The sequence below is a fragment of the Phacochoerus africanus genome, chromosome 8 (genome assembly GCF_016906955.1).
Source record: "Phacochoerus africanus isolate WHEZ1 chromosome 8, ROS_Pafr_v1, whole genome shotgun sequence".
NCBI lineage: Eukaryota > Metazoa > Chordata > Mammalia > Artiodactyla > Suidae > Phacochoerus > Phacochoerus africanus.
The window spans coordinates 145007107-145033686 of NC_062551.1; the positions used below are offsets into that span (position 1 = coordinate 145007107).

At 39.2% G+C, this 26580-nt stretch overlaps 1 protein-coding gene across 4 annotated transcripts in view; it reads left to right on the forward strand.

Moving 5' to 3' along the window:
- The window catches only part of C8H1orf141 (chromosome 8 C1orf141 homolog), a 185593-nt gene that overhangs the window by 131575 nt on the left and 27438 nt on the right, over positions 1-26580 (forward strand). For 2 of the 4 annotated variants that reach the window (XM_047788718.1, XM_047788722.1), the window contains exons 2-5: positions 1753-1844; positions 6041-6198; positions 15838-15950; positions 24125-24192. In XM_047788718.1, coding sequence (XP_047644674.1) covers positions 1770-1844; positions 6041-6198; positions 15838-15950; positions 24125-24192 — 414 coding nt within the window. In that variant the 5' untranslated portion in view covers positions 1753-1769. Of the gene's footprint in view, positions 1-1752; positions 1856-6040; positions 6199-15837; positions 15951-24124; positions 24193-26580 lie in introns of those variants that run through there. The other 2 variants (XM_047788721.1, XM_047788720.1) reach the window with 2 other exon arrangements.

Below are 26580 nucleotides of genomic sequence, written 5' to 3' on the forward strand. Positions count from 1 at the left end.
GTTCTTTCTTTCTGTTAATTCTTGCTTCTTTCTTGGTTCTGTTCTTGGTTTCTTTTCTGTCTTTCTGCTTTCTCTTTCATATCGTCACTTGGCCGGTGTTTGTCGTGCCTTTCGTCTGTCTCTTGTGCTGTCGTCCTTTTGGTCTTTCTGGCTTGCGTTTGCTTCGGGCGTTTCGTTTCTTCTGCTTCTTGCGTTTTCCTTCTTTCTTTTCTTTCTTTCTCATTTCTTTCTTCTCTTTCTTTTTTTCTTTCCTTTTCCTTCTTTCTTCCTTTCTTCTTTGCTTTTGTTCTTTCCTTTTCTTTTCTTTCTTCTTTCTTTTCTTGTCTCTTTCCCTTTATACTTTCTTCCTTTTTATTCTATTTATCTTTCTTTCTTTTAAAGAAATTCTTCTTTCTTTTCTTTACTCTTTTCTTTCTTTCTTTCCTTTCTTTCTTCTGGTCTTTCTCGTTGAGTCATTTTGATCTTTTCTTTCTTCTCTTAGATTTCTTGTCTGCTTGCTCTGTTCTTCTTTCGTGCTTTCGTTCCTTGCGTGGTCTGTCGTTTCTTTCTTTTTCCTTTCCCCTTCCTCCCTTCCTCCTTCCTCCTCCTTCTCCCTTCCTTCCTTCCTCCTTCTCCCTTCCTTCCTTCCTTCCTTCCTTCCTTCCTTCCTTCCTCCTTCCTCCTCTTCCTTCCTTCTCCTTCCTTCCTTCCTTCCTCCTTCTCTTCCTTTCCGTTTCCGTACTCCTAGAACTCTGATCCTTGCTTCCATAAAGCCTATCCTGGTGGTAGGAATAGAATCCGCATTCCCGAAATGTTCGCGAGCGAGTAATAGACTGATTGCTAAACGCCACCTTCTTCCTCTGTATTCAACACGCTCAATCCTCTATCCTAATACCGATGAAAAGCCGTCCTATTATCCTTCCTTTCTTTCTTTCTTTCTGCTTTTTATGGCCGCACTTGCCGCATATCGAAGTTCCCACACAAGGGGTCAAATCAGAGTTGCAGCTGCTGGCCTACACCACAGCCACAGCAACGCTGGATCCTTAACCGACTGAGCAAGGCTAGGGATCCGACCCTAGCCTTCGGACCCGTATCCTCATGGATACTACTCAGACTCATAACCCAGTGAGCCACAATGGGAACTCCATGACTTTTAATTTTCTCATCTGAAAAATGGAAATAAATTAGACTGTGCCCTGATGGCTAACATTCAGGTCCCCAAACTTAATATGGACCAACTGACCCCAGATGAGATTTTCAGCAAATTAATTAACTGGAAAATATGAACTTTACAGCAATAGAACCTAACAAGCTTGGCTGCCGCTCCTCCTGTGTGACTGTATTATATCAACAGTTTTGGATCATTGACCAATTTAATTTGAACGTGATAAATTCTATAAATGTGAGCTCTTCTTATTTACCTTCATTAAATCATGACAAAAGGAAAATAGATATAAATCAGGCTGCATGCCCTTACTTCGGGTATGAGTCATATCTGCTTCTCATAGGTAATCTTGAACTTCAACTCACCCTTATCATACATTTAAAAATTCCTGGGGCCTGCATGCATCTTTGAGCTCTGATCATATGAGCTTCTGCCTAAAAAATGTGGATACCTCTACAGTTCTGTGATTTATCTCATGATCTGTACTGTTCTTTTCTTTGCCTAAACAGTATTATAAAGGTGGGTCTCTTATGCCTAGATAATCAATTATATGTTTAAATTTTAATTGTTTTGGAGATTCAGTCTTTTTCCCCCTCCTTTTTAAATAGGAATTTACTGGCTGACAATGGCAGAAAAAATCTTACAGCAGTTAGATATTCTGGATGAGCAAGCAAAGACACTGTTGGCCAAAAGAGCAAAGGTTTGTAAAATGTAGGCTACAATTCAATTTATCGTTAAAACATTATCATTTCAAATAGATGATTGTTTTTGTTTTTTAGTTAATGATGCATTAATCTGAGGCTATAAACTAATTTCTAAAAAGCAAATAATTCTTTTAGTTGAGAGAGTTATCTATATAAGTGGATACCACAAATAATTAATTAAATATATAAGGTAACTTCTAGGTGTCTGTATACTAGGTTACAAAGTACCTAACCTGCTTTAAATAAATCCTAGGCAGTCAAATAGTAAATACAACTACTCCTATAGTTTTTACTAATATGTTAAACATAAACCTCTTTTAGCCAATTCATTAAAAAGAAGAAAATATGTGATACAGCTACGAAAATTAGAAACAAAGTTTGTAGAAAATAAAAAGGGTGAGACTCATATAATTCAATATAAAATATTAGTCAAGAACGTGGTGCTGAATCACTGGATTTTTATGGTTGTTGTTCCCACGCAAGGGGTCGAATTGGAGCTGTAGCTGCTGGCCTACACCACAGCCACAGCAACGCCAGATCCGAGCTGTGTCTGCGACCTACACCACTGCTCAGAGCAATGCCGTGATCAAACCTATGTGCTCTAGGACACTAGCCAGATTCGTTTCTGTTGAGCCATGATGGGAACTCCTGAATCACTGGATTTTTTACCATACATGAGCAGTTTAATTTGGTTATACAAAGACTTATAAAAAATATAGCAATGTGGATAAATGAGACATGTATCAGGAGCAATGGAGTTTGAGAAAACAAGGAGGATACCACAGAGGAGAACTTCAAAGTGACTGAACATATGTATGAACCTGAAAATGAAAATGTTGATGTTTGAATAATGTGCTTTCTTTTAAATTTTTCGTAATTGTATCCTTTCATTCAGAACATAGAGGCATATTGAAAAATGAAATACATTAATTCTGTTACAGCTATCACAATTTTGAAGGAGCAAACCAAGGGTAACTTAACTAATGCAAAGCCCTTAGACTTTGACACCCCAAAGTTGATTGCTTTTTAATTTTTTGTTTAAAATGAATGGTACTTTTGAAAATATAATCAGCTATGAATTTACTAAATTTGTCATGAAATTCCCTTTTTTACAACATTTGGAATTATAACTAGTAATAATGACTCTTAATTTTCCTAGGAGCTTTCTTTGTGCAAAGCATTTCCATGTATTTTCTCATTTTGTGTTACTACACATAATCCGTGTGTTATTGGTACAGCATTCTGTGGAGATTCTTTTAAAAGTATATGTAGCCACTTTAAAAACCTTTTCTTAAAAGTTATATAATTAAAACATACTTTTGGGAACAAGTTAAGCAACATATAGAGGTATATATGAAGAAAATTATACATAAGAAGAATTACATAAAGAAGTATTAATAGTCTTTGTCCTCTTTCCTCTAATCCTTTCCTCTGAGACAAATAAACTTTAGCATTTGAGGTTTATCCATCCACATCTTTTGTACTCTTATGAAGATATGCAACTGTCCATAATATAAATAATACATTAAAAATATATAAATAATATATAAATATAAATATACATGTGTTACAGTAGAAAATTGACAGAACACTGTAAACCAGCTATAATGGAAAAAAATCATTATTAAAAAAGATAAATAAACATATGTGATTGCTTTTTTATTTTTTATTTTTTTTGTTTTGTTTTTGTCTTTTTGTTGTTGTTGTTATTGTTGTTGTTGTTGTTGTTGCTATTTCTTGGGCTGTTCCCGCGGCATACGGAGGTTCCCAGGCTAGGGGTTGAATCGGAGCTGCAGCCACCGGCCTACGCCAGAGCCACAGCAACGTGGGATCCGAGCCGCGTCTGCAACCTACACCACAGCTCACGGCAACGCCGGATCGTTAACCCACTGAGCAAGGGCAGGGACAGAACCCGCAACCTCATGGTTCCTAGTCGGATTCGTTAACCACTGCACCACGACGGGAACTCCTGCTTTTTTATTTTTTAATGTTTTCTATTTTGAAATAATTACAGACTCACAGAAGCTGGAGAAATAGTAAGATTCCATGTTCCTTTGGGGTTCCAGTGGGGTAGGGTTCCATGTACCTTTTACCCCATTAGCCCCAGTGGTGATATCTTACATAGTTGTAGTTTAATAGCAAAACCAGTATGAGTCACATCCAACATTGGCACTGGTATATTATTGTTATCTCGACTACAGACTTCATTCAATTGTTACCATTTTTAACCTTTATTTATTTGTGTTTCTAGTCCTGTGTGATTTTATCCCATTATAGATTTGTATAAATCACCATGATAAAGACACACGACACTTCCATTCTATAAAAGTGCTTCCTCATGTTATTTCTTTGTATTTGTATCCACACCCCCACCCCAGTTGCCTGGCTCTGTCTCCAGCAATGACGAATCGGTTCTCCATATCTATAATTTTATGATTTTGAGAATGTTATATAAATGGCATCATTCAGTGTGTGAAATTTTGAGCTTGGCTTTTTTACTCTGGCTTTGAGGTCCATCTAAATTTTTGCATGAATCAATAGCTTTTTTTTTTTTTTTTTTGCTTTTTAGGGCCATACCTGCAGCAGACCTACAGCACAGCTCATGGCCATGCAGGGTTTTTAATCCAGTGAGCAAGGGCAGGGATCAAACCTGCATCCTCATGGATACTACTTGTATTCATTTTCGCTGAGCCACAATGGGAATTCCCGATAGCTTTTTTTAGCATTTGAGGTTTATCCATCCACATCTTTTGTACTCTTATGAAGATATGCAACTATCCATAATATAAATAATACATTAAAAATATGTATAAATAATACGTAAATATAAATATACATGTGTTACAGTAGAAAATTGACTTTTATTGCTGAGTAGTATTCCTTATATGGATGTACAGAGTTTCAGCTGCTTACCCAGGGAGGACATTTGGGTTGTTTTTTTAGTATTGTGCTTTAAAAAATAAAGCTGCTAAGACAATAACATGTGTAAAGCTGCTATGAATATTTATGAACAAGTTTTTGTATGAATGTAAGTTTTACTTTCTCTGGAGTGAATGCCCAAGAGAGTGATTGCTGGTGCAGGGTCTGTCTCTCAAACTACACAAGATTAGAGCCTTATTCTTTGGTTCGGGTTCCCCCTCCTTGTGCCTCAGTCCAGAAACTACCTCCAAGAAGTAAGGCAAGCTATTGTTGGTTTTTCCTCATGTATTTCCCTTTTTTCAAGGATCACGGTCCTGCTCTGTTTCCTGATGCCTGAGTGTAGTTGTTTTCATATATTTTGTCTGGTTTTCTAGCTGTTTATGGCAGGAGGGCAATTCCTGTAGCGCTTAATCCCTCACTGGCAGAAGCAGAAATTCTCTTATCCTTTGACTTCCTTTTCAAGTTTTCATCTCTTTATTCCTCAGTGCTGTGCTCTGAGAGAATTTTTTAGATTCTTTTTTTTCTAAACCGACTTTTTAGCTCTCCCCTTTTTCTTCAGTCCCTTTGTGTAAATATCTGAACAAAGTTCTCTTTCGATTGCTTTCTTAACTCTATTTTTGGCTCATGCAAAGGGACAAATGGTGTGCTCCACCAGTGTGTGGCTCCAGGAAGAGGAGCAGGTTGGGAGATCTGCCTGCTGTGGTTCCAATAACTCTGTGTATCAAGATTATCTTTGCAAAATATATAGGTCATCCTTAAATTCTGAACTTTATAATTTGGAGGGAGCCTTTATGATTATCTAGAGTCCAACACTTTCATAGATAGGAAAGCGCCTCCAGTTTTCAGTCTGTGTTATTTTTCCATTTTGTCTACCATGTAAATTCTGTGTGTGTGTGTGTGTGTGTAAAGTGAGATCATCTTTGTCCTTTCCATACTAGATTTTCCTTGTATGGGAGTTCCTGTTGTGGCTCAGCAGGTTAAAAATCTCACTAGTATCCATGAGGACGTGGGTTTGATCCCTGGCCTCGCTCAGTGGGTTAAGGACCCAGCGTTGCCCTGAGCTTTAGTATAGGTCTCAGATGCAGCTCAGATTCTGCCTTGCTGTGGCTGTGGCATAAGCCAGTCGCTGCAGCTCTGATTCAGCCTCTAGCCTGGGAACTTCCATGTGCCGTGGGTGTGGATCTAAAAAGACAAAATAAAAAGACAAAAAAAAAATTTCCCTATATGAAGTGTGCTCCTTTTTTCACTCTGTTATATTTTGACTTTCCTGCAGAAGAACTGCCTTCAGAGTCAAGTAAAGAAAAAGGTTTCAGCAATACCTCTGACATTTGATTTTCAGTGGGAATTTGAAGAGGCTGTTGCTACCTCCATATCGGAGACAGAATCAAAGATGGAAAAAGACAGAGCATGTGGCATTAAAAAAACAAAGAGGTAATCATTAGCACTACCCGAATCTTTCAGTTTGGGGTTTAAAAGCATTATTTTATATTTGTCCTGGATTACGCAATCTATATTAAATATAAGCTTTGTCAAACATAGGCATATTGTTGTCCTTTTTTTTTTTTTTTTTGGCCTGCACCCACACACATGGAGGTTCCCAGGCTAGGGGTCAAATCGGAACTGTAGCTACTGGCTGACACCTCAACCACAGCAACACCAGATCCGAGCGGCATCTGTCACCTACTCCACAGCTCACAGCAACACCATATTCTTACCCCATTGACCAAGGTCAGGGATTGAACTTGTGTCCTCATAGACACTAGTCAAGTTCCTTAACCGCTGAGCCACGATGAACTCCAAACACATACCATATTTCATAATGGTTATGAATTATGATTTGCTAGATTAGCATTTTGAATATTCCTAGTTTATAAAATATTTATTATAATATTTCACTATTGTAGATGGTAATTTTATGTATAATTACAATTCTAAATTTTAAAAGAAAGACTACTTGAACCTTATCATATCACCCCACATTTTTTTGTTTTTCCTATCCACCCCTTTATTTTGCTGGCTTGGTATCTGAATAAATATTTGCCTTATTTCCTCTAACCTCTTCTTTTTTTTTTTTCCCTCTGTACAGCAAGGGGATCAAGTTATCCTTACATGTATACATTTTTTCCCCCACCCTTTGTTCTGTTGCAATATGAGTATCTAGACATAGTTCTCAATGCTATTCAGCAGGATCTCCTTGTAAATCTATTCTAAGTTGTGTCTGATAAGCCCAAGCTCCCAATCCCTCCCACTCCCTTCCTCTCCCATCAGGCAGCCACAAGTCTTTTGTCCAAGTCCATGATTTTCTTTTCTGAGGAGATGTTCATTTGTGCTGGATATTAAATTCCAGTTATAAGTGATATCATATGGTATTTGTCTTTGTCTTTCTGGCTCATTTCACTCAGTATGAGAGTCTCTAGTTCCATCCATGTTGCAGTATGTCATTCTTTTCTACGGCTGAGTAGTATTCCATTGTGTATATATACACCACATTTTCCTAATGCAATCCTCTGTTGATGGACATGTGGGTTGTTTCCATGTCCTGGCTATTGTAAATAGTCCTGCCATGAACATGCGGGTGCATGTGTCTCTTTTAAGTAGAGTTTTGTCTGACTATATGCCCAAGAGTGGGATTGCAGGGTCATATGGAAGGGCTATGTATAGATTTCTAAGGTATCTCCAAACTGTTCTCCACAGTGGCTGTACCAGTTTACATTCCCACCAACAGTGCAGGAGGGTTCCCTTTTCTCCACCACCCTCCAGCACTTGTTATTTGTTCACCCCACATTTAATGTCAGGGTTTATTTCAAACTTTAACCAATATACTGCAACAAATGATATGCCTAGAGAACTAAATAAGGCAGTTTCTTTGTGTACTTACAATGGGTAGCCTGAGTATATAATAATTATATAATAATTGGTCTTTCACTGGCCTTGTGTACGTGTGTAAAGCCACACAATTTTCTAGGCACCAGAAATGCGGAGGAGAGCCCAGACAAAAGAAATACTAATGTCAGAGTTCCCATCGTGGCACAGTGGAAACGAATCCGACTAGGAACCATGAGGTTGTGGGTTCGATCCCTGGCCTCACTCAGTGGGTTAAGGATCTGGCATTATTGTGAGCTGTGGTGTAGGTCGCAGATGCAGCTAGTATCCTGCGTTGCTGTGGCTGGAATGTAGGCCAGTAGCTGTAGCTCTGATTGGACCCCTAGCCTGGGAGCCTCCAAATGCTGTGGGTGCAGCTCTAAAAAGCAAAATAAATTCATTCATTCATTAAATATACATTTAAAAAATACTAATGTAGAATCAATAGGACTTCATGTTACCATCAATATCCAATTGATTTGAATACCATTCTTAGCTCATTTAGTCTGTGTAATAATTCAGTGTATTAAGTGCAGATTTACAGATGACAAATCCAAATCCTGATGAGGTTAAATGACTACAGTCACACATCTAACAAGTGGCAGAAGCTGGATTTAAATAGCAGTCTGATTTCAGAGCCTGTGTTTTTATCACTGCCACATTCAATAGAATGATCTCTAGCCTTTAGTCTTGGTGAATAGACACATTTTGATGTCTTGCACTTGGGTAGTGATCTTAGCATGAAAAGCAGAATGAAGTTGATAGGAAGATTCGAGTGAGAAATGCTGGGCTTTATTTTGGATATGTTAAGTTTTAGATGCCTGCGGGACATCCAGGTGGTAGTGTTTGGAAGGCAATTGGTCAAATATGTCTGAATCTAAAATAAAACAAGATCATTTGGACTCAAAATACACCTCACTCAGCTTTTTGTTATTTATGATTGTCATAACATATTTCCATTGTGCAGCCGTAGGAAAAAGGAGTTTGTTTCCAGCACATAAATATTAGTGGTTTGTATAATTTAGCTTTATCACAAACTTCTTTCATTACTACTTTATTTCTATGTAGATAGAACCAAAAACATTACTTTAATATCATTTCTAGAACTACGTTAAAATAGAATATTTTAATAATACACAGAAAAAAGTTGCAAAAAATGGAAGTTGAATGTATAAAGGAAAAGATATATTTTATTATAATATAATTACAACTACATACTTTATATTAGTATGCATTTGTATTTTTGAATTTATATGTGTGTGTGTGTTTATGTGATAGTATAATACATAGCTAATCACCCATTAGACACATTTAAGGGTAATGTGCAATATGTTTTATGGCCATATTTTCCAGGATGATACCACTACTTCCCCTTTCCAGTCTGTAGTATGTAAGTAGTTTATAAAGGCGTCATTGATCATGTGTTTGGTGATACCATCAACAGCTGAGTAATGTTCCTTTTGAGTTAAGTCAAAGTCTGGCTGACTTGAAGTTTGAAATCAGAGTTTAAATTATAAAGACAAAGAGATATATATTTTCAGGATTCAAAGACCAATTTTGTTTTATCAGTGTCCGGAGAACCAAAACTAGCAAGAAAAGAAAGTACAGGAAAAATTTTAAGAATTTACTTAAGAATTAGGGTGTCGGAATTCCCGTCGTGGCGCAGGAGTTAACAAATCTGACTAGGAACCATGAGGTTGTGGGTTTGATCCCTGGCCTTGCTCAGTGGGTTAAGGATCTGGTGTTGCCATGAGCTGTGGTGTAGGTTGCAGACGCGGCTTGGATCCTGCATTGCTGTGGCTGTGGTGTAGGCCAGCGGCTACAGCTCCAATTCAACCCCTAGCCTGGGAACCTCCATGTTCTGCGAGAGCAGCCCAAGAAATAGCAAAAAGACAAAAAAAAAAAAACAAAAGAATTAGGGTGTAACCCAGGCCAAAAGAAATAAAATTTTTTGGTCGAAGAAATTAAGACGATCTGGTGCATGTAGCTAAGTCCAACAGGCAGCATATCTAGGCTCAGAGTTCTGCTTCTAAGACCACTCCGTCTAACATTGGCCTCTCTTCAAATAGCTTTCTTCATGTGGCACTATCATACACTTTTTCAAAAGTAAACAAAGTTCTTTAGATGTTGGTGAAGTCAGTCAAAAGGTAGAGCTCCTGGTAACAGTGATAGTTTTAACACACTCTATAATTTTTCTATAAAATAGAACTATTTAAAATAGTAAAACAAATGTTAATTCCCTGCTCTGTTTAAAAGTATAACAACCCAATTAATTTATGCAGAAATTAAGAAATTAAAAAGTGTTGTAAATTACTATTTAATTCTCTGAACAAATTCAGCCTAGCTATTTGTGGATACCTTATGGGTCTATTTCTGTTGTGTATTGTTTTCCTTGGTTTTAGGGGTGCATTGTTTTAGCCTCTCACATACCTGGTTATTTGTATTGAGAACTGGTGTTGCATTTGTCTTTTTTTTTGCCTTTTCTGGGGTCGCTTCTGTGGCATATGGAGGTTCCCAGGATAGGGGTCGAATCAGAGCTGTAGCTGCCGGCCTACACCAGAGCCACAGCAACGCAGGATCCGAGCCCCATGTGCAACCTACACCACAGCTCATGGCAACACCAGATCCTTAACCCACTGAGCAAGGCTGGGGATCGAACCCGAAACCTCACGGTTCCTAGTCGGACTCGTTAATGACCGAGCCGCAATGGGAACTCCTGGCCTTGCATTTGCAAAAGCATAGATATAATCTGATGCTCTAGATGTTCTCTTTCCAGACAGAATTTGTACTGGCTTTTGGCGGGGGCTGGGATAGGTACATTGGCAATGGTAGATCAGGACAGAGGTGTTAAAACTGACTTCAGAGCTTATTTAATGATGATTCAGCCTGACTTTTAAGTAATAAATCTTTGAGGTTCCAACTCAAGCCTGAAGTGTATGCCAGGACCCTCCCCTCTTCATTGGGTTCTGAAATCCAGTTTTGTTCTGCAGCCCTACAAGTTTGTCAGAAGTGCCACACGGCTTTTTTGCTTCTCAGCTGCTGATTATGGAATTTATAAAACTATAGCCCCCAAAGCCACACTTACCTCTTTGAGTTTCCTTCTTCTCCTAGCTCTTAGTTTATTACTGCTTTGGGAGCTCTCATGTGTCTTTAAACAACTGTTTTAAACATTTTGTCCAGTTTTTCTAGTTGTTTTCAGAAAAGGGGAGTAGCTGGTTCAATTACCTAGCTTTCTACTTCCAAAAGTGGAATTTAAATTGCCATTTTAGGAGTTCCCAGTATGGCTCAACGGTAACCAATGAGACTAGTATCCATGAGGACACAGGTTCTATCCCTGGCCTCGCTCAGTGGGTTAAGGATCTGGCATTGCCGTGAACTGTGGTGTAGGTTGCAGAAGTGGCTCAGATCTGGTGTGGCTGTGGCTGTGGCATAGGCTGTAGCTCTGATGCGACCCCTATCCTGGGAACTCCCATATGCCACAGGTAAGGCCCTAAAAAGAAAAATAAATTTTTGTCTTTCCTATAGTCATTATGTTCTGACTAGCACAAGAAACTGAGATAATATTCTAATATTCAAAAATTATCTGGCTCAGCAAAGAAGTAGCTTATGCCATTGATGAACGAGTGAAAGTTCCAACCTATGTCTTTATTGTTTCATGTTCATGTTACTCCTTAATGTAAATGAAAATATCAACCAACATTCATTTTGGAAAGCTATTAAATATTTGCCATCACCTTCCTATAACTGGGAGTAAGAAAGAAGGGAGAGGGAAAGGACAACATTTCTTACTTATCTGGCTATTTGTTACCATCTTCTTTCTGTCATTTTCTGGCCAACTCTAGTCATAAAGAGCCTAGCTGGTGAAATTCAAAAGTATAAACTTCCAGTTATGGAGTTCCCGGCATGGCTCAGTGGAAACGAGTCTAACTAGCATCCAAAAGGACACAGGTTTGATCCCTGGCCTCGCTCAATGGGCTAAGGATCTGTGTTGTCCTGAGCTGTGGTGTAGGTCACAGACGTGGCTTGGATCCCACATTTCTGTGGCTGTGGCATAGGCCAGCAGCTATGGGTCTGATTTGACCCTAGCCTTGGAACCTCCATATGCCATGGGTGCGGCCCTAAAGAGACAAAAACAAAAACAAACAACAACAAAAAACTTCCAGTTATAAGTCCAGGGGGTATAATGTACAGCATGGTGACTAGTTAACAATACTGCATTGCATATTTGCAAGTTGCTGTGAGTAGATCTTACAAGTTGTCATCACAATTAGAAACACTGTAACTTTGCATGATAATGGATGTTAATAAACTTACTTGTGGTCGTCATTTCACAACATGTACATATATTAAATAATTGTTTTATATGTATACTAGTAATCTGTTTTATATGTCTATATCTCAATTATTTTTTAAAAAAGCTTTTTTCTATTGCTCTCTATATAGTGTGTACTGTGTTAGAAATTTGGAGGTTAGTGGTGTTTGCCTGTAAGGAAGAGGAGCCTCAGAATTTCTGTGTTAGATAGAGTACCTGGCCTCCAGAAACTGCAGTCTTTACCGTTGCAAGGAGGAGATAAAAAAGGGGCTTAGCTCTTTTTTTTTTTTCCTTCCCTTTTCTAGGGCCGCTCCTGCGGCATATGGAGGTTCCCAGGCTAGGCGTCAAATCGGAGCTGTAGCCACTGGCCTACGCCAGAGCCACAGCAACGCAGGATCCTTAACCCACTGAGCAAGGCCAGGGATCGAACCCACAACCTCACAGTTCCTAGTCGGATTCGTTAACCACTGCGCCACGACGGGAACTCTGGGGCTTAGCTCTTGAATGGGGCGTATGTGTGAGTTCCTCAGAGGGACTATTCCCCAACTGAAGAGCCTGTCCATGAGCTACACCTCTTCAAATTCCCCCTCAACTTCTAGTCCTTAGGATATTCTACAACTTCCGCTTAGAATCCCTAGCCTGGTAAGGTACCAGAAAAATGGCCCAAGCCTACTTACCACCTCCCTCACTGTCCATTTGCCCTCCCTCACAAATTCAGGCATCCTTGCCATGCCAAACACTGAGATGCAATGTGCTCTACTTTCACCCCTCACTTCATCTTTTCATAGCCTCTCTTCAGAGAGCCGAACATGGGCAGAGCAGCATGGGCAGCTGAGGAATGAGATGTCAGACTCCATCTTTTGAAGGCATCAGTCTTTATGAATGATTCCTTAGGAAACCCCTCATCAGCTTTGGGCAGAAAGCATCCCTGGCCCCTGCCACACGGAGGGGAGAGAGAAAAGCCATTGCAGACCTTAGGAAGTCAATGGCTTATAGTTCTGATGTTTTCTCCTCACTTTCCCACTACAGTTTTCTGCTACTTAGGGGCACAGGTCATGAATAGCCTCAAATATGGGTGGAACTTTGTTGAATACAGAGTATTTTTTTGTTCCTTTTACTCAACTGTGGAGTCAAACATCAGCTGGTCACCAGTTTTAAGACAGCAGGATAAGCATCACTCAAAAACTTACTATATTAACAAAATGAAACCCAACATTTATAGTAGATAAATATTACAACTAAGTGGAGCAAATATCAGGAATGGTAAAAAGTGCCACTCATTGGCCTCTTACTATGTCCCAGACATTTTATTAAGCAATTTCTAAACTTGATCTTATGTAATTCTTATAACAACACCATGAGGTAAGTATTACCCTCGTTTGGCATATGAGGGACCGAGGTTCAGAGAAATTCAATATTTTGCAGAGGTTTACATAGAGTCAAGATGCAAAATATGGTCTCAAAGCCCATGCTCCTTGTTTTACTATGAGGAAATGCCTATCTGAACATCTCTGTATGTTCTGCAAATATATTTGAAAAAATACCTTAGTAAGATTAGGATAAAAAAAATCATCTCCTTAATAGGACTATATAGCCAACACCATTAGGGTGGAATCCTTGATACATTCCAATTTGAATTAGAAACCAAAGGATACCCATCCTTACTAGTACGCCAAACCATTCTGGAAGTGCTTGCCAGAGGTTTTAAATAAAAACATAAAATACAAATTCAGAGGTTTTGAAAGGAACAGATAAATTACTTTATGAAGATTAAATGATTCTTTACTGAAGAACCCAAAGAATAAACTGAAAACTCTTTGGAAATTATAAGAAAGTTCAATCAAAATTTACCAAAATAATCCATGCATTCAGCAAATCTTTTTTTGTTTGTTTTTTGGGTCTTTTCTAGGGCTGCTTCCCGCGGCATATGGAAGTTCCCAGGTTAGGGGTCGAATCAGAGCTGTAGCCACCAGCCTACGCCAGAGCCACAGCAAAGCGGGATCCAAGCTGTGTCTGCAACCTACACCACAGCTCACGCTGGATCCTTAACCTACTGAGCAAGGCCAGGGATCGAACCCGCAACCTCATGGTTCCTAGTTGAATTCGTAACCCACTGCACCACGACGGGAACTTCGCTTTCAGCAAATATTTATCACACATGCATTATATGCCAGTTACTCTTATGGATACAACAGTGAACAAAACAGACCCCACCCTGAATTTACATTCTAGGATAAGGCAGGGAGACAGATAGTAAACAAATGAATATACAATATAATTCACTAGTGATAACTGCTGTGAAGAGAAATATAGTAAATTAAGGGAATTAAGATTGATAGGAATTACTATTTTTGATGGGGAGGGGGCCTAAAAGAGCTTTCTGGAGAGATGGAAATTTACGTAGAGACTTAGGAAATACATCTCTTATGACTTAAGTGCGTAAGCCTTTCAGTGTAACTGGGGGAAGAATATTACAGGCAGAAAGAAGAGCAAGCGTCAAGGTCTTTAAGTGGGAGAAAAAGTTCTTTTCCCTAAACCAAACAGCCAAAAAATTCATTCTGCTTCCGTGTGGAGGAGAGGAGTGAAGGGGGGTGGGGGCTACAGAGAGCCTGGAAGGTCATTCAGTGGAAGCTCCTCCCCTTAGAAATATGAGAAATGGGGGGAAAGTCTCTGCTTTGCAGTGAGAATTTTGAATTTTATTTCAGTCTGACCAGAAACAGTTGAAGGGAAATGAAAATCGCATTTATATTGAACAGGTGTCACCACAGTTGCATTGGGAGAAGATTGTTGGGGACAAGAGTGATGACAGAGAGAGCCGACAGAAGAAGGCTAGGCATGTGCAGAGGTAGTTCAGATGCGAGATGAAGGGGTCTTGGACTAGGGTGGGAGTAATGAGGAAGGAAGTGGTTAAATTTGGAATGTATTTCAAAGAACAATCCAGTGCGATTTGCTGAGATCCTGGGAACAGGGAATGGAAGAAAGAGAAGTCAAAGATGACCACAGAGTTTTTGGCCTAAGCCTCTGGTTGAATGGAGATGGGAAAGCCTGGCTAAGGAACAGACTGGGAGAAGGAAGTGGAAGCACATATTTGGTTTTGAATATAAATTTGAAGTTCCCATAATACATCTAACTGCAGAAGTCATGTAGCAGTTGGGCTCATAAATCTGGAGCTCGGGGACGAGTTTGGGGTCTGTATTGTAGATCAGCCTACAGATAGTGTTTCAAGGTAGGGGACAGGATGGTACAATTAAGGAGGAGTATCTGGAGTTCCCGTCGTGGCGCAGTGGTTAACAAATCCGACTAGGAACCATGAGGTTGCGGGTTCGATCCCTGCCCTTGCTCAGTGGGTTAACCATCTGGCGTTGCTGTGAGCTGTGGTGTAGGTTGCAGACGCGGCTCGGATCCCGAGTTGCTGTGGCTCTGGCGTAGGCCGGCAGCTACAGCTCCGATTCAACCCCTAGCTTGGGAATCTCCATATGCCGCGGGAGCAGCCCAAGAAATAGCAACAACAACAACAAAAAAGACAAAAGACAAAAAAAAAAAAAGAGGAGGAGTATCTGAGGTCTGAGGACGGAGTCAGAGCATTTGGAGATCAGGAATATCATGAATGATATAGTTCCATTAGCTTTCTTACATACCATCAATAGTCAAAGAATCTAGTGGATGTGGCTCGGATCCGGCATTGCTGTGGCTGTGGTGTAGGCCATCAGCTGCTGCTCCAATTAGACCCCTAGCCTGGGAACCTCCATATGCAGTGGGAGTGGCCCTAGTAAAGGCAAAAAAAAAATAAAACAACAACATTCAAAACCATACAACTTCACCATGTCTCCACATTTATTTTTCAGCTTTCTAAATTTTCTGATTATTTTAATTTAGATGAATTTTATTTCTTTCAGATATGTCTCCTTCAAAAATAAGCCTGAACCTAAAAAGAGTGATTTTGAAAAGTCAAATTTAAAACCACACTCTGTACCAACAAATATAAAAATTCAAGAAATCAAGTCAATAGGTAATGCTTTGTGTAACATATTTACCTCTCCTTTGATGTATTAATGAGTTATTATGTATTTTATTATTTATTAATGTGTGTCGTAAAAGTTCTTATAATCTGATGTTTCTGTTGAAAGCATTTGCTTGAAATCACATGGGCGATAACTGCAGAGTAACAGATGTCAGTGGGGTATAATGAGGAATTTCCTAAGAGATAATAAGTATCAGGATGGAAAATTTATATAATTCACAAATTAAGAATGTATTTTATATTTATTTTTCTAGAAAGAAAATCCCCGGATTTCCTTTCAGCTCAATCCTGAGTGTCCTTGTTATTGTTTAAAAAATATATCACTCCGTGGTGGACATATTACATAATAGAAACTTACTCTACAGAGACTCTAAAGGAACTCACTTTCCTAGAAACTTAAGGAATTTGTGAGCTGGGACGCAGCAGTATAGATCTTCAAGGAATTTGAGTGTTTTGCATCCTCTTTGTTTTTCTTTCTGTGGCATTATCCAAAAAACACCTGATTGCATCCTTCTCATCACGAATCTTGAATGAGGGTCCTTGAATCCACATTGCCCCGAATTCCCTCATTTCTCTGTTGCTCTTCATAATCTCATTCTTCAACAGATTTATTTATACGCACTTTCTCTAATCCGTCAACACAAGCCGTCTCTACTCCCTCAACAGATTCATGCTTCAATCCACTTCAAGTAGGTTTTTGCCTTCACCACTCTACTGAAGCTCTACTGATTAAGAGTACCAGTGATCTCCATGTTGCTAAATCAAAGGGTATATTTCTGTTTTCATTTTCTTCCACCTCTCAGTACTAGTAGAGTAAGTTGATCACTCCCTCCTTCTTAAAACTTTTGTTTTTTTGCTGTCTTTTGCTGTTTTTTTGATTTCTCTTCTCCATCCTTAAAATACTGTATTTGCTCAAAGCTCAATCCTGAGCCTGCCTCTGTTTCTACATTCTCTTCTTGGGTGATCTAATTCAGTCTTACGGTTTAGAATAGCATAGAGATGCCATTCGTTTGAAAGCTTTCATTTGTATCTCAATCCAGGCTATCCTCTGAATGGCAGCTGCCTATCCTGAACTACCTATACGATATCTCCACTTAAACTTCTCACTACGTCTTAAAACTAACATTCAGAACTGAACTCAGGGAGTTCCCGTCGTGGCGCAGTGGTTAACGAATCCGACTAGGAACCATGAGGTTGCGGGTTCGATCCCTGCCCTTGCTCAGTGGGTTAACGATCCGGCGTTGCCGAGAGCTGTGGTGTAGGTTGCAGACGAGGCTCGCATCCCACGTTGCTGTGGCTCTGGCGTAGGCCGGTGGCTACAGCTCCGATTCCACCCCTAGCCTGGGAACCTCCATATGCCGTGAGAGCGGCCCAAGAAATAGCAAAAAGACAAAAAAAAAAAAAAAAAGTGAACTCAGGATTCCCTACACACATCCATCCTCTCAGACTTCCCCCCAAACCCCACCCTCCTATTTCATTCTCAGTAATTGGACCAATTTGCATCAAGTGGGAAACCTAGAAGCCATTCTTTTTTTTTTTTTCCCTCTTTTTGCCATTTCTTGGGTCGCTCCCGCGGCACATGGAGGTTCCCAGGCCAGGGGTCGAATCTGAGCTGTGGTCACCGGCCTATGCCAGAGCCACAGCAAAGGGATCTGAGCCGCATCTGTGACCTACACCACAGCCCACGGCAACGCTGGATCCTTAACCCACTGAGCAAGGCCAGGGATCGAACCCGAAACCTCATGGTTCTTAGTCAGATTCGTTAACTACTGAGCCACGACGGGAACTCCCTAGAACCCATTCTTGATCCCATTTCCCTCCTCCCCAAAGTCCAGTCCATCAACAAGTTCTTTCCAATCTAACTCTTCTTGAATTAATCTTCTTTCACCATTTCTGTTATCACCATCCTATCCAAATCACCATCATCTTTTGAGTATCAACTATAGAAGCTTGCCCACAGGTATTTCTTCTTTGATTCTTGTCTTCTTTCTAATCAACTCTCTCTCTCTCTCTTTTTCCTTTTTCTGGCTACATCTGCAGTATATAGAAGCTACGATGCTAGGCAAGGGTCAAATTGGAGCTGCAGCTGCTGGCCTACACCACAGCCATAGCAACATGGGATCCAAGCTGCAACTGTGACCTACACCATAGCTTATGGCAACGCCAGGTCCTTAACCCACTGATCAAACCTGCATCCTCATGGATACTAGTCGGGCTCCTTACCACTGAGCCATGATAGGAACTCCTCAATTTCCTTCTTTTTAAAAACTATTTTAAATTGCGAAATAACTTACCATTACAAAATGAATATAGCGTAAAATGCAGAGTATAATAGCCAATTATTAAAAATAAACACCTGTATAACTATACTGCAGATTAAGAAAAAGAACATTGCGACATCCCTCAAAGCCGCTACTTGACCTTCCTCAAACCACTTTTCCCTTCCTTGTCCCAGGGGGTTCCTACTGCCCTGATTTCTCAGGTAATCACTTCCTTACTTTTCTCTAAATGTTTATCATCTGTTGTTTGCATCTCTAAAGAATATCGTTTGGTTTGCTTGGTTTTTTTTTTTACTGTATATGAATGTAATCATGCTGTATTTTGCTTTTTTTCCCCTTTAGCACTGTAAGTTTCGCTCTTATTGCTGCGTGGAGGTTCTTTCATTTTCATTGCTGTTAAGCCATTCCATTGCATGAATGTATCACAGTTTATCCAAACTACTTCTGAAATTTGGGGGTTTTAGCTTGGCAGTCACTGGAATGCGGAAATGAATGTTCTTGTTGTGCATCCTGCTCCATCTGTATAAACGTTTCTTAAAAGTGTATATTCAGGATTTACATTGCTAGGAATGCTTATCTTCAATTATAATAGATAATGGCAAAGTTTTCAAAGTGTTTTTTACCGATTTATGCTACCATCAGATTTGTGAATGTTCTTTTTGTTCTACTTTCTTTCTAGCACTTGGAATTGTTATTTTTTTTTTTCATTTTAGCAATCTATTGGGTATATAATGGTATGTCATAATGGTTTACTAGTAATTCCATGAGTACTAGGAAGTTTGAAAATTTTTTCGTAGACTATCGAAACATTGAATTTATACTTTTGGAAATCATCCAACATTTACCTTATTTTAAAGTTAGCTTTTTGAGGAGTTCCTGTAGTGACGCAGTGGAAATGAATCTGACTAGGAACCATGAGGTTGCAGGTTCAGCCCCTGGCTTTGCTCAGTGGGTTAAGGATCTGGCATTGCCATGAGCTGTGGTATAGGTCGAAGACGTGGCTCGGATCTGATATTGCTGAGGCTGTGGCATAGGCTGGCAGCTGTGGCTCCAATTAGACTCCTAGCCTGGGAACCTCCATATGCTGTGGGTGCAACCCTAAAAAGACAAAAATAAAATAAAATACAATAGCTTTTTGTCCTTTTCTCATTGATTCTTAAATATATTCTTTTTACTAGTTCTTGGTTGGTTTTGCATATTGTAAATACTTCCCTTTTTCTCTGTGGTTTTTGTTTTGTTTTGTTTTTTGTCTTAACCCACTGAATGAGGCCAGGAATCGAACCTGCATCCTCATGGATACTAGTCAGATTCGTTTCCGATGAGCCACGACAGGAACTCCTCTGGGTTTTTGTGTGTGTGTGTGTGTGTGTGTGTGTGTGTGTGTGTTTTTCCCCACTCTCTTTGTGGTATCTTTTGATGAACTGAAATCCTTCTACTTTAATAAAGTCAAATATACCAAATCTTTCCCCATTTGATAAATACTAACTTTGATAAAATATTAAAGAAATCTTTTTCTACTCTTTGGTCATGAAGATCATTTTCTATTTATCTTGCAAAAGATTTTCATTCTCCTTTTTACCTTTTGGTCTAAAGTGTACCTGGAATTACATTTTGAGTGAGGTAAGGGTCCAATTTAATTTTTGCTCATATAGATACCCCGTTTCCTAGCATGATATCAAAAGCTATTCTTTCTCTAATGTTCTGGGTCTTTATTCCAGAGTTCTTATTCAGTTTCATTATATTGTTTATCAATTTCAGTATCAATGCCATGCAAGATTAGTTTCTGTAGCTTAAAATAACCCTTGATATCTGGTAGAGCAAGTCTTTCCACCTGGTTCTTTGAGAGTATCATGGTTATTTTCTGTTTTCCATTGGTTCTTTAGAAGCCTATATTGTAATTCAAAATATATGCGACTTTTCTCATTATCTTTTGGTTACGAATTTTTAGCACAATCACACTGTAGTTTGAAGAGATACTCTATAGGATTTCAGTCCTGTGTAATTAGTTAAAGTTTGCGTTATCACCTAGTATGTGGTCAACTGTTGTAAATGTTACATATGTGCTTAAAAATAGTGTATATTCTGCAGCTGTTAGGTTCAGTGTTCTACATATATATACATATATAATTTTTTTCAGGGCCACACCCACGGCATATGGAAGTCTCCAGCTTAGAGGTTGAATTGGAGCTGTAGTGACAGGCCTATGCCACAGCCACAGCAACATGGGATCTGAGGCATGTCTGTGATCTGCACCACAGCTCATGGCAATGCTGGATCCTTTAACCCACTGAGTGAGGCTGGGGATCGAACCCATGTTCTCATGGATACTAGTTGGGTTCATTATTGCTGAGCCACAACTGGAACTCATATATATATATATATTTTTTTTTTTTTTTGGTTTTTTTGGTCTTTTTTAGGGCTGCACCATTGGTATATGGAAGTTCCTAGGCTAGGGGTTGAATCAGAGCTGTAGCCACTGGCCTACACCACAGCCACAGCAACGCCAGATCTGAGCCGTGTCTGTGACCTACACCACAGCTCAGGGCAACGCCGGATCCTTAACCCACTGAGCAAGGCCAGGGATGGAACCTGTATCCTCATGGATGCTAGTCAGATCATTTCTGCTGAGCCATGATGGGAACTCCTAGTCCATTTACACTTAATGTAACTATTGATATCTTTGGATTTAAATCTGTCATCTTATTTTGTTCTTTCTATCTCTCCTATTGATTCTATGTTTCTTCTCTATCCTCTTGCGTCATACTGAGGATTGAGTTTTTAAAATTTAAATGTTTCCCCTTTACTATTTTGGAATTTATATGCTCTGTTTCTGTTGTTTAAATTATTACCCTAGAAATTATGATATTCAGCCTTTCAAAATCTGGTGTTACTCTCCTTATGGACACTAAAAGAATCTTAGAACATGTTAATTCTTTTACTGCCATACTGAGTAAGTCTTATGTTATTATTCAAGTCCAAAGTCTCACCTAAATATTGTCTAAATCAGCTATGGGTAAGACTCAAGGTATGATTGATCTTGAGGCAAAGTTCCTCTCCAGCTTGAACCTGTGGAATCAAACAAATTATGTGCTTACAAAATACAAATATGGAACAGGAATAGGATAGATGTTCTCATTCCAAAAAGGAGAAATAGGAAAGAAGAAAGGAATGATGGGTCCCAAACAAGTCTAAAACCTAGTAAGGCCAACTTCATGAGATCTTAAGACTCAGGAATAATCTTCTTTGGGAGTTCCCATCATGGCTCAATGGTTACCAAACCTGACTAGTATCCATGAAGACATGGGTTCAATCCCTGGCCTTGCTCAGTGGGTTAAGGATCTGGCATTGCTGTGAGCTGTGGTGTAGGTCTCAGACACACCTCAGATCCTGTGCTTCTGTGGTGTAGGCTGGCGACTACAGCTCTGATTGGACTCCTAGCCTGGGAACATCTATATGCTGTGGGTGAGGCCCTAAAAAGACAAAAAGACAAAAAAAAAAAAAGGAAAAGAAAAACCCACCACCAGGACTCTGCTAGGCCAGGATTCCATCCCAGGACTTTATCTAGTGGGAGTCTTGTCCCACCCCCTCAAGGGCTCCAGGTTGCCCCGTCCCAGGACCTTATCCAGAAATTGAGGCAGTGGCCTCTGATTTTGAAATTGAGGCAGCCCTGATGATCTCTGAGTCACCTTCATTGTCTTTCCTCCCTTATCTTGAAGAATAGCAAATATTTGCCAGAAGAGCTCTGTGGTTCTATCCATAAAACCCAAGAATGAAGAATACTTCCTTCATTGGGTCCTGTCTCTATTCCCTTCCATTCAAACTGGCAGTGTCTCTGCTGGGATGGCTGAGTTAAGTCCTTATCGTATATATGGTCAATCCATCACACCCTTAGTGTTCTCTTTTGAATACGCTTTCTCATTTTTTGTAATAGGAACAGGCTGAAAATTTTCCAAATTTTTAAGTTCTGGTTTCTTTTTGCTTCACAATTTTGTCTTTAATTCCTTTCTCTCTTCTTGCATTTGACTACAAGCAGTCAGGAGAAACCAAGCCTCTTCTTTAAGATTTGCTTAGAAATCTCAGCTAACTATCCAATTTCATCACTCCCATGCTCTACCTCCCACAAAAAACACAGTTCGGCCAAGTTCTTTGCCCCTTTATAGTAAGGACAGCTCTTTCTCCATTGCCGAATAGCATGTTCCTTATTTCTGCCTGAAACTTCATCAGAACTGCTTTTACCTTTCCTATTTCTACCAACATTTCTGAATATGATTATCCATGTACTTTCCATGAAAAATGGAACCTTTCTCTACATTTCTCCTCTTTCTGTTTGGATTCTCACTAGAATTGCCTTTAAGATCTCTTCCTGGCCATGCTGGCTTTTTCTGCTGTGTCCCCCAAAACTCTTTTGGCCTCTACTCCCTACCCAGTTCCAAAGGTGCTTTTATATTTTTAGGTATTTATTACAGCAGCACCCCACCTCTCAGGACAGTTTCTCTTTTAGTTCAGGCTGCTATCGGAAACTACTATAAACGGAGTGGCTTAAATCAACATTTGCTTCTCACAGTTCTGGAGGCTGGAGGTCTGAGATCAGAGTGCCAGAAGGGTCAGGTCCTGGTAAAAGCCTCCTCCCTGGTTTGCAAACAGCCACCTTCTTGCTGTATTCTCACGTGGCAGAGAGAGAGAGCATTCATCTCATCATGGGCATCCCACCTCATCACCTCGTATAAACTTCATTATCTCCCAGCGGCCCACCTCCAAATAGCACCACATCGAGAATTAGAGCTTCAACCTGTGACTTTCAGGAGGGGAAACAAACATTCAGTCCTATGCAACCACCCTACCTAAATGATACCTTCCTCTATTGCTCTTCTTCACCAAAATCTGTTTATCTCTGTCCAAGCATGCATCTCCATTTATAACTGTTCACTCTGGAGTTTCAGTTGTGGCTCAGTGATAACGAACTGACCAGTATTCAAGAGGATGTGGGTTCAATCCCTGGCCCTGCTCAGTGGGTTAAGGATCTGGTGTTTACCGTGAGCTGAGGTGTAGGTCACAGACACAGCTAGATCCCACGTTGCTGTGGCGTAGGCTGGCAGCTGCAGCTCTGATTTGACCCTAGCATGGGAACCTCCATATGCTGCGGGTGCAGCCCAAAAAAGACCAAAGAAAAAGAAATAGTTTGCTGTGGGTTTTTTTACTTGATTATTTTTTATTGTGAGTGATTGGGCAGAAAGCACAATTCCAGACTCCAACACCAGTGCCTGGCACATTGCAGGTGATCAACAAGTAACTGTTGATTGAAGGAACACCAGATGTAAGTTTGTTACATCTATTATCTCATTTAATCCTCACAGCAATCTTGTTACATCGGTACTATTATTTCTCCTTAACAGATGAGGAAACTAAAGCTCAGAGAGGTTAAATAGTTTTCCTAAGGCTATAACTCACAAACAGGAAAGTAGGTTTTGGTCCCAGGCTATCTAAGTCTAAAGTCTGTATACTTGACCCTACATTATGCTTACTTTAAGAAAATCCATTAAATGATAACCCAAATTAATTGGAGATGGGGGATTCAGGTTGAGGGGAATATTTCTCTTTTCAAAGGAGCTAATGAAAAGTTTTATTGGAATATCAAGTAATATTTTATTTAGAAATCATTTTTTTCTAAGAAAATACAGCTTTACATATTATAGTAAATAATCAAAAGTTATAATCTATAAATAAAAATTCACATTAAAAGCAAATTATTCTAGGATATGTTTAGCTCTAACAAACTACATTTCTAAAAAGTTTACTGCAAGTAGAGAAAATGGTTTATTGAGTTAAATTAGAAGTAGTCTAATAGTATAGAAATATCATTTATGTTTGTATTTGTTTCTTTAGAGCCAGCAGAAGAATATCTAAAATCAAGATCTACTAGACCTTTTTGTTATCTTAAGGATACAACTGAAGTAAGTTTAATTTATATGCTTACTATTTAGTAGATATTCAGATTAGCCCTAATAGTTTTGTACATGCTTCTACAAATGCCAAATTCAAATGGATCTTAGGATTCAGAAGTGTAAAAATTTTTTTCCCCTTAACAAGGATTTTATATTATTTTTTTATATAATGATTTTTAATTTTTTCCGTTACAGCTGGTTTACAGTGTTCTGTCGATTTTCTACTGTACAGCATGGTGACCCAGTTACACATACATGGGTACATTCTTTTTTCTCACATTGTCATGCTCCATCATAAGTGACTGACATAGTTCCCAGTGCTGCACAGCAGGATCTCATTGCTAATCCATTCCAAAGGCAATAGTCTGCATCTGTTAACTCCAAGCTCCCAATCCATCCCACTCCCTCCCCCTCCCCTGGCAACCAAAAGTCTATTCTCCAAGTCCATGATTTTCATTTCTGTGGAAAGGTTCATTTGTGCCATATATCAGATTCCAGATATAAGTGATATCATATGGTATTTGCTTTTCTCTTTCTGACTTACTTCACTCAGTATGAGAATCTCTAGTTCCACCCATGTTGCTGCACATGGCATTATTTTATTCTTTTTTATGGCTGAGTAGTATTCCATTGTGTATATATACCACATCTTCCTAATCCAATCATCTGTGATGGACATTTGGGTTGTTTTCATGTCTTGGCTATTGTGAATAGTGCTGCAATGAACATGCGGGTGCATGTGTCTTTTTCAAGGAAAGTTTTGTCCGGATATATGCCCAAGAGTGGCATTGCTAGGTCATATGGTAGTTCTATGTATATTTTTGTAAGGTACCTCCATACTGTTCTCTATAGGGGCTGCACCAGCTTACATTCCCACCAACAGGGCAGGAGGGTTCCTTTTTCTCCACAACCTCTCCAGCATTTGTTATTTGTGGACTTCTTAATGATGGCCATTCTGACTGGTGTGAGGTGGTATCTCATGGTAGTTTTGATTTGCATTTCTCTAATAATCAGGGACGTTGAGCATTTTTTCATGTGCTTGTTGGCCATCTGTAGGGGTGAAATTTTAAAAGGTATTGTATTTTTGTATTCTTTTTCTAATATTTCATTGTTAGTATATACAAATGCGACTGATTTCTGAATGTGAATCTTATATCCTGCTACTTTGCTGAGTTCGTTGATCAGTTCAAGTAGTTTTGGGGTTGAGTCCTTAGGGTTTTCTATATATAGTATCATGTCATCTGCATACAGTGACAGTTTTATCTCTTCCTGTTTGGATGCCTTTTATTTCTTTTCTTTGTCTCATTGGTGGCTGGGACTTCCAACACTATGTTGAATAACAGTGGTGAAAGTGGACGTCCTTGTCTTGTTCCAGATTTTAGTGGGAAGGCTTTCAGCTTCTCTCCATTGAGTATTATATTTGCTGTGGGTTTGTCATAAATGGCTTTTATTATGTTAAGGTATGTTCCCTCTATACCCACTTTGGTAAGAGTTTTGACCCTGAATTGATGTTGGACTTTGTCAGATGCTTTTTCTGCATCTATTGAGATGATCATGTGGTTTTTGACTTTTCTCTTGTTAATGTGGTATATGATGTTGATTGATTTGCATATGTTGAACCATCCTTGTGAATGTGGGATGAATCCCACCCGGTCGTGGTGTATGATCTTTTTGATATGTTGTTGGATTCAGAAGTGTAAAATTTTAAAGTGATTTCATCTCTGATATTACGCAAAACTTGATGTATGGAAATAATAGAGAAAACAGTATTTTTTGGGCAGTCAATATGGTAGAAGTTTTTATTGAATGTGACAAGGTCTAGCAGTTATCATAAAGTCAGTTGAGAAAGGTCCTCATAGAAAACTATACCTGAGTAATTTAAATATTTAATTTTAATTTAGAATATGAAAATATACATCCATTTGTTTATCTTTTGATGTGTAGTCAAGACCATTTTTGTCATAGTTACTTAACTTACATAATTATGATAATAATGGTTATAACAGGTTTAGCACCAACATTTGTGAAAATTTTTTTATTTATTTATTTTATTGGAGCTCCCACTGTGGTGCAGAGGGATTGGCAGCATCTTGGGAGCTGTGGGACACATGTTTAATACCCAGCCTGGCACGCGGGTTAAGGATCCAGTTGGTTGCAACTGCAGCTCGAATCTGATCCCTGGCCTGGGAGCTCCATATGCCACAGGACAGCCAAAAAAAAAAAAATGTATTTTATTGAAGCATAATTGATTTACAATGCTGTGTTACTTTCTGCTGTATAGCAAAGTGATACACACACACACACACACACACCACACACACATATATGTGCTTTTTCATGTTTTTTTCCCTTATGGTTTATCATAGGATGTTGAATTTATTTTTATTTATTTATTTA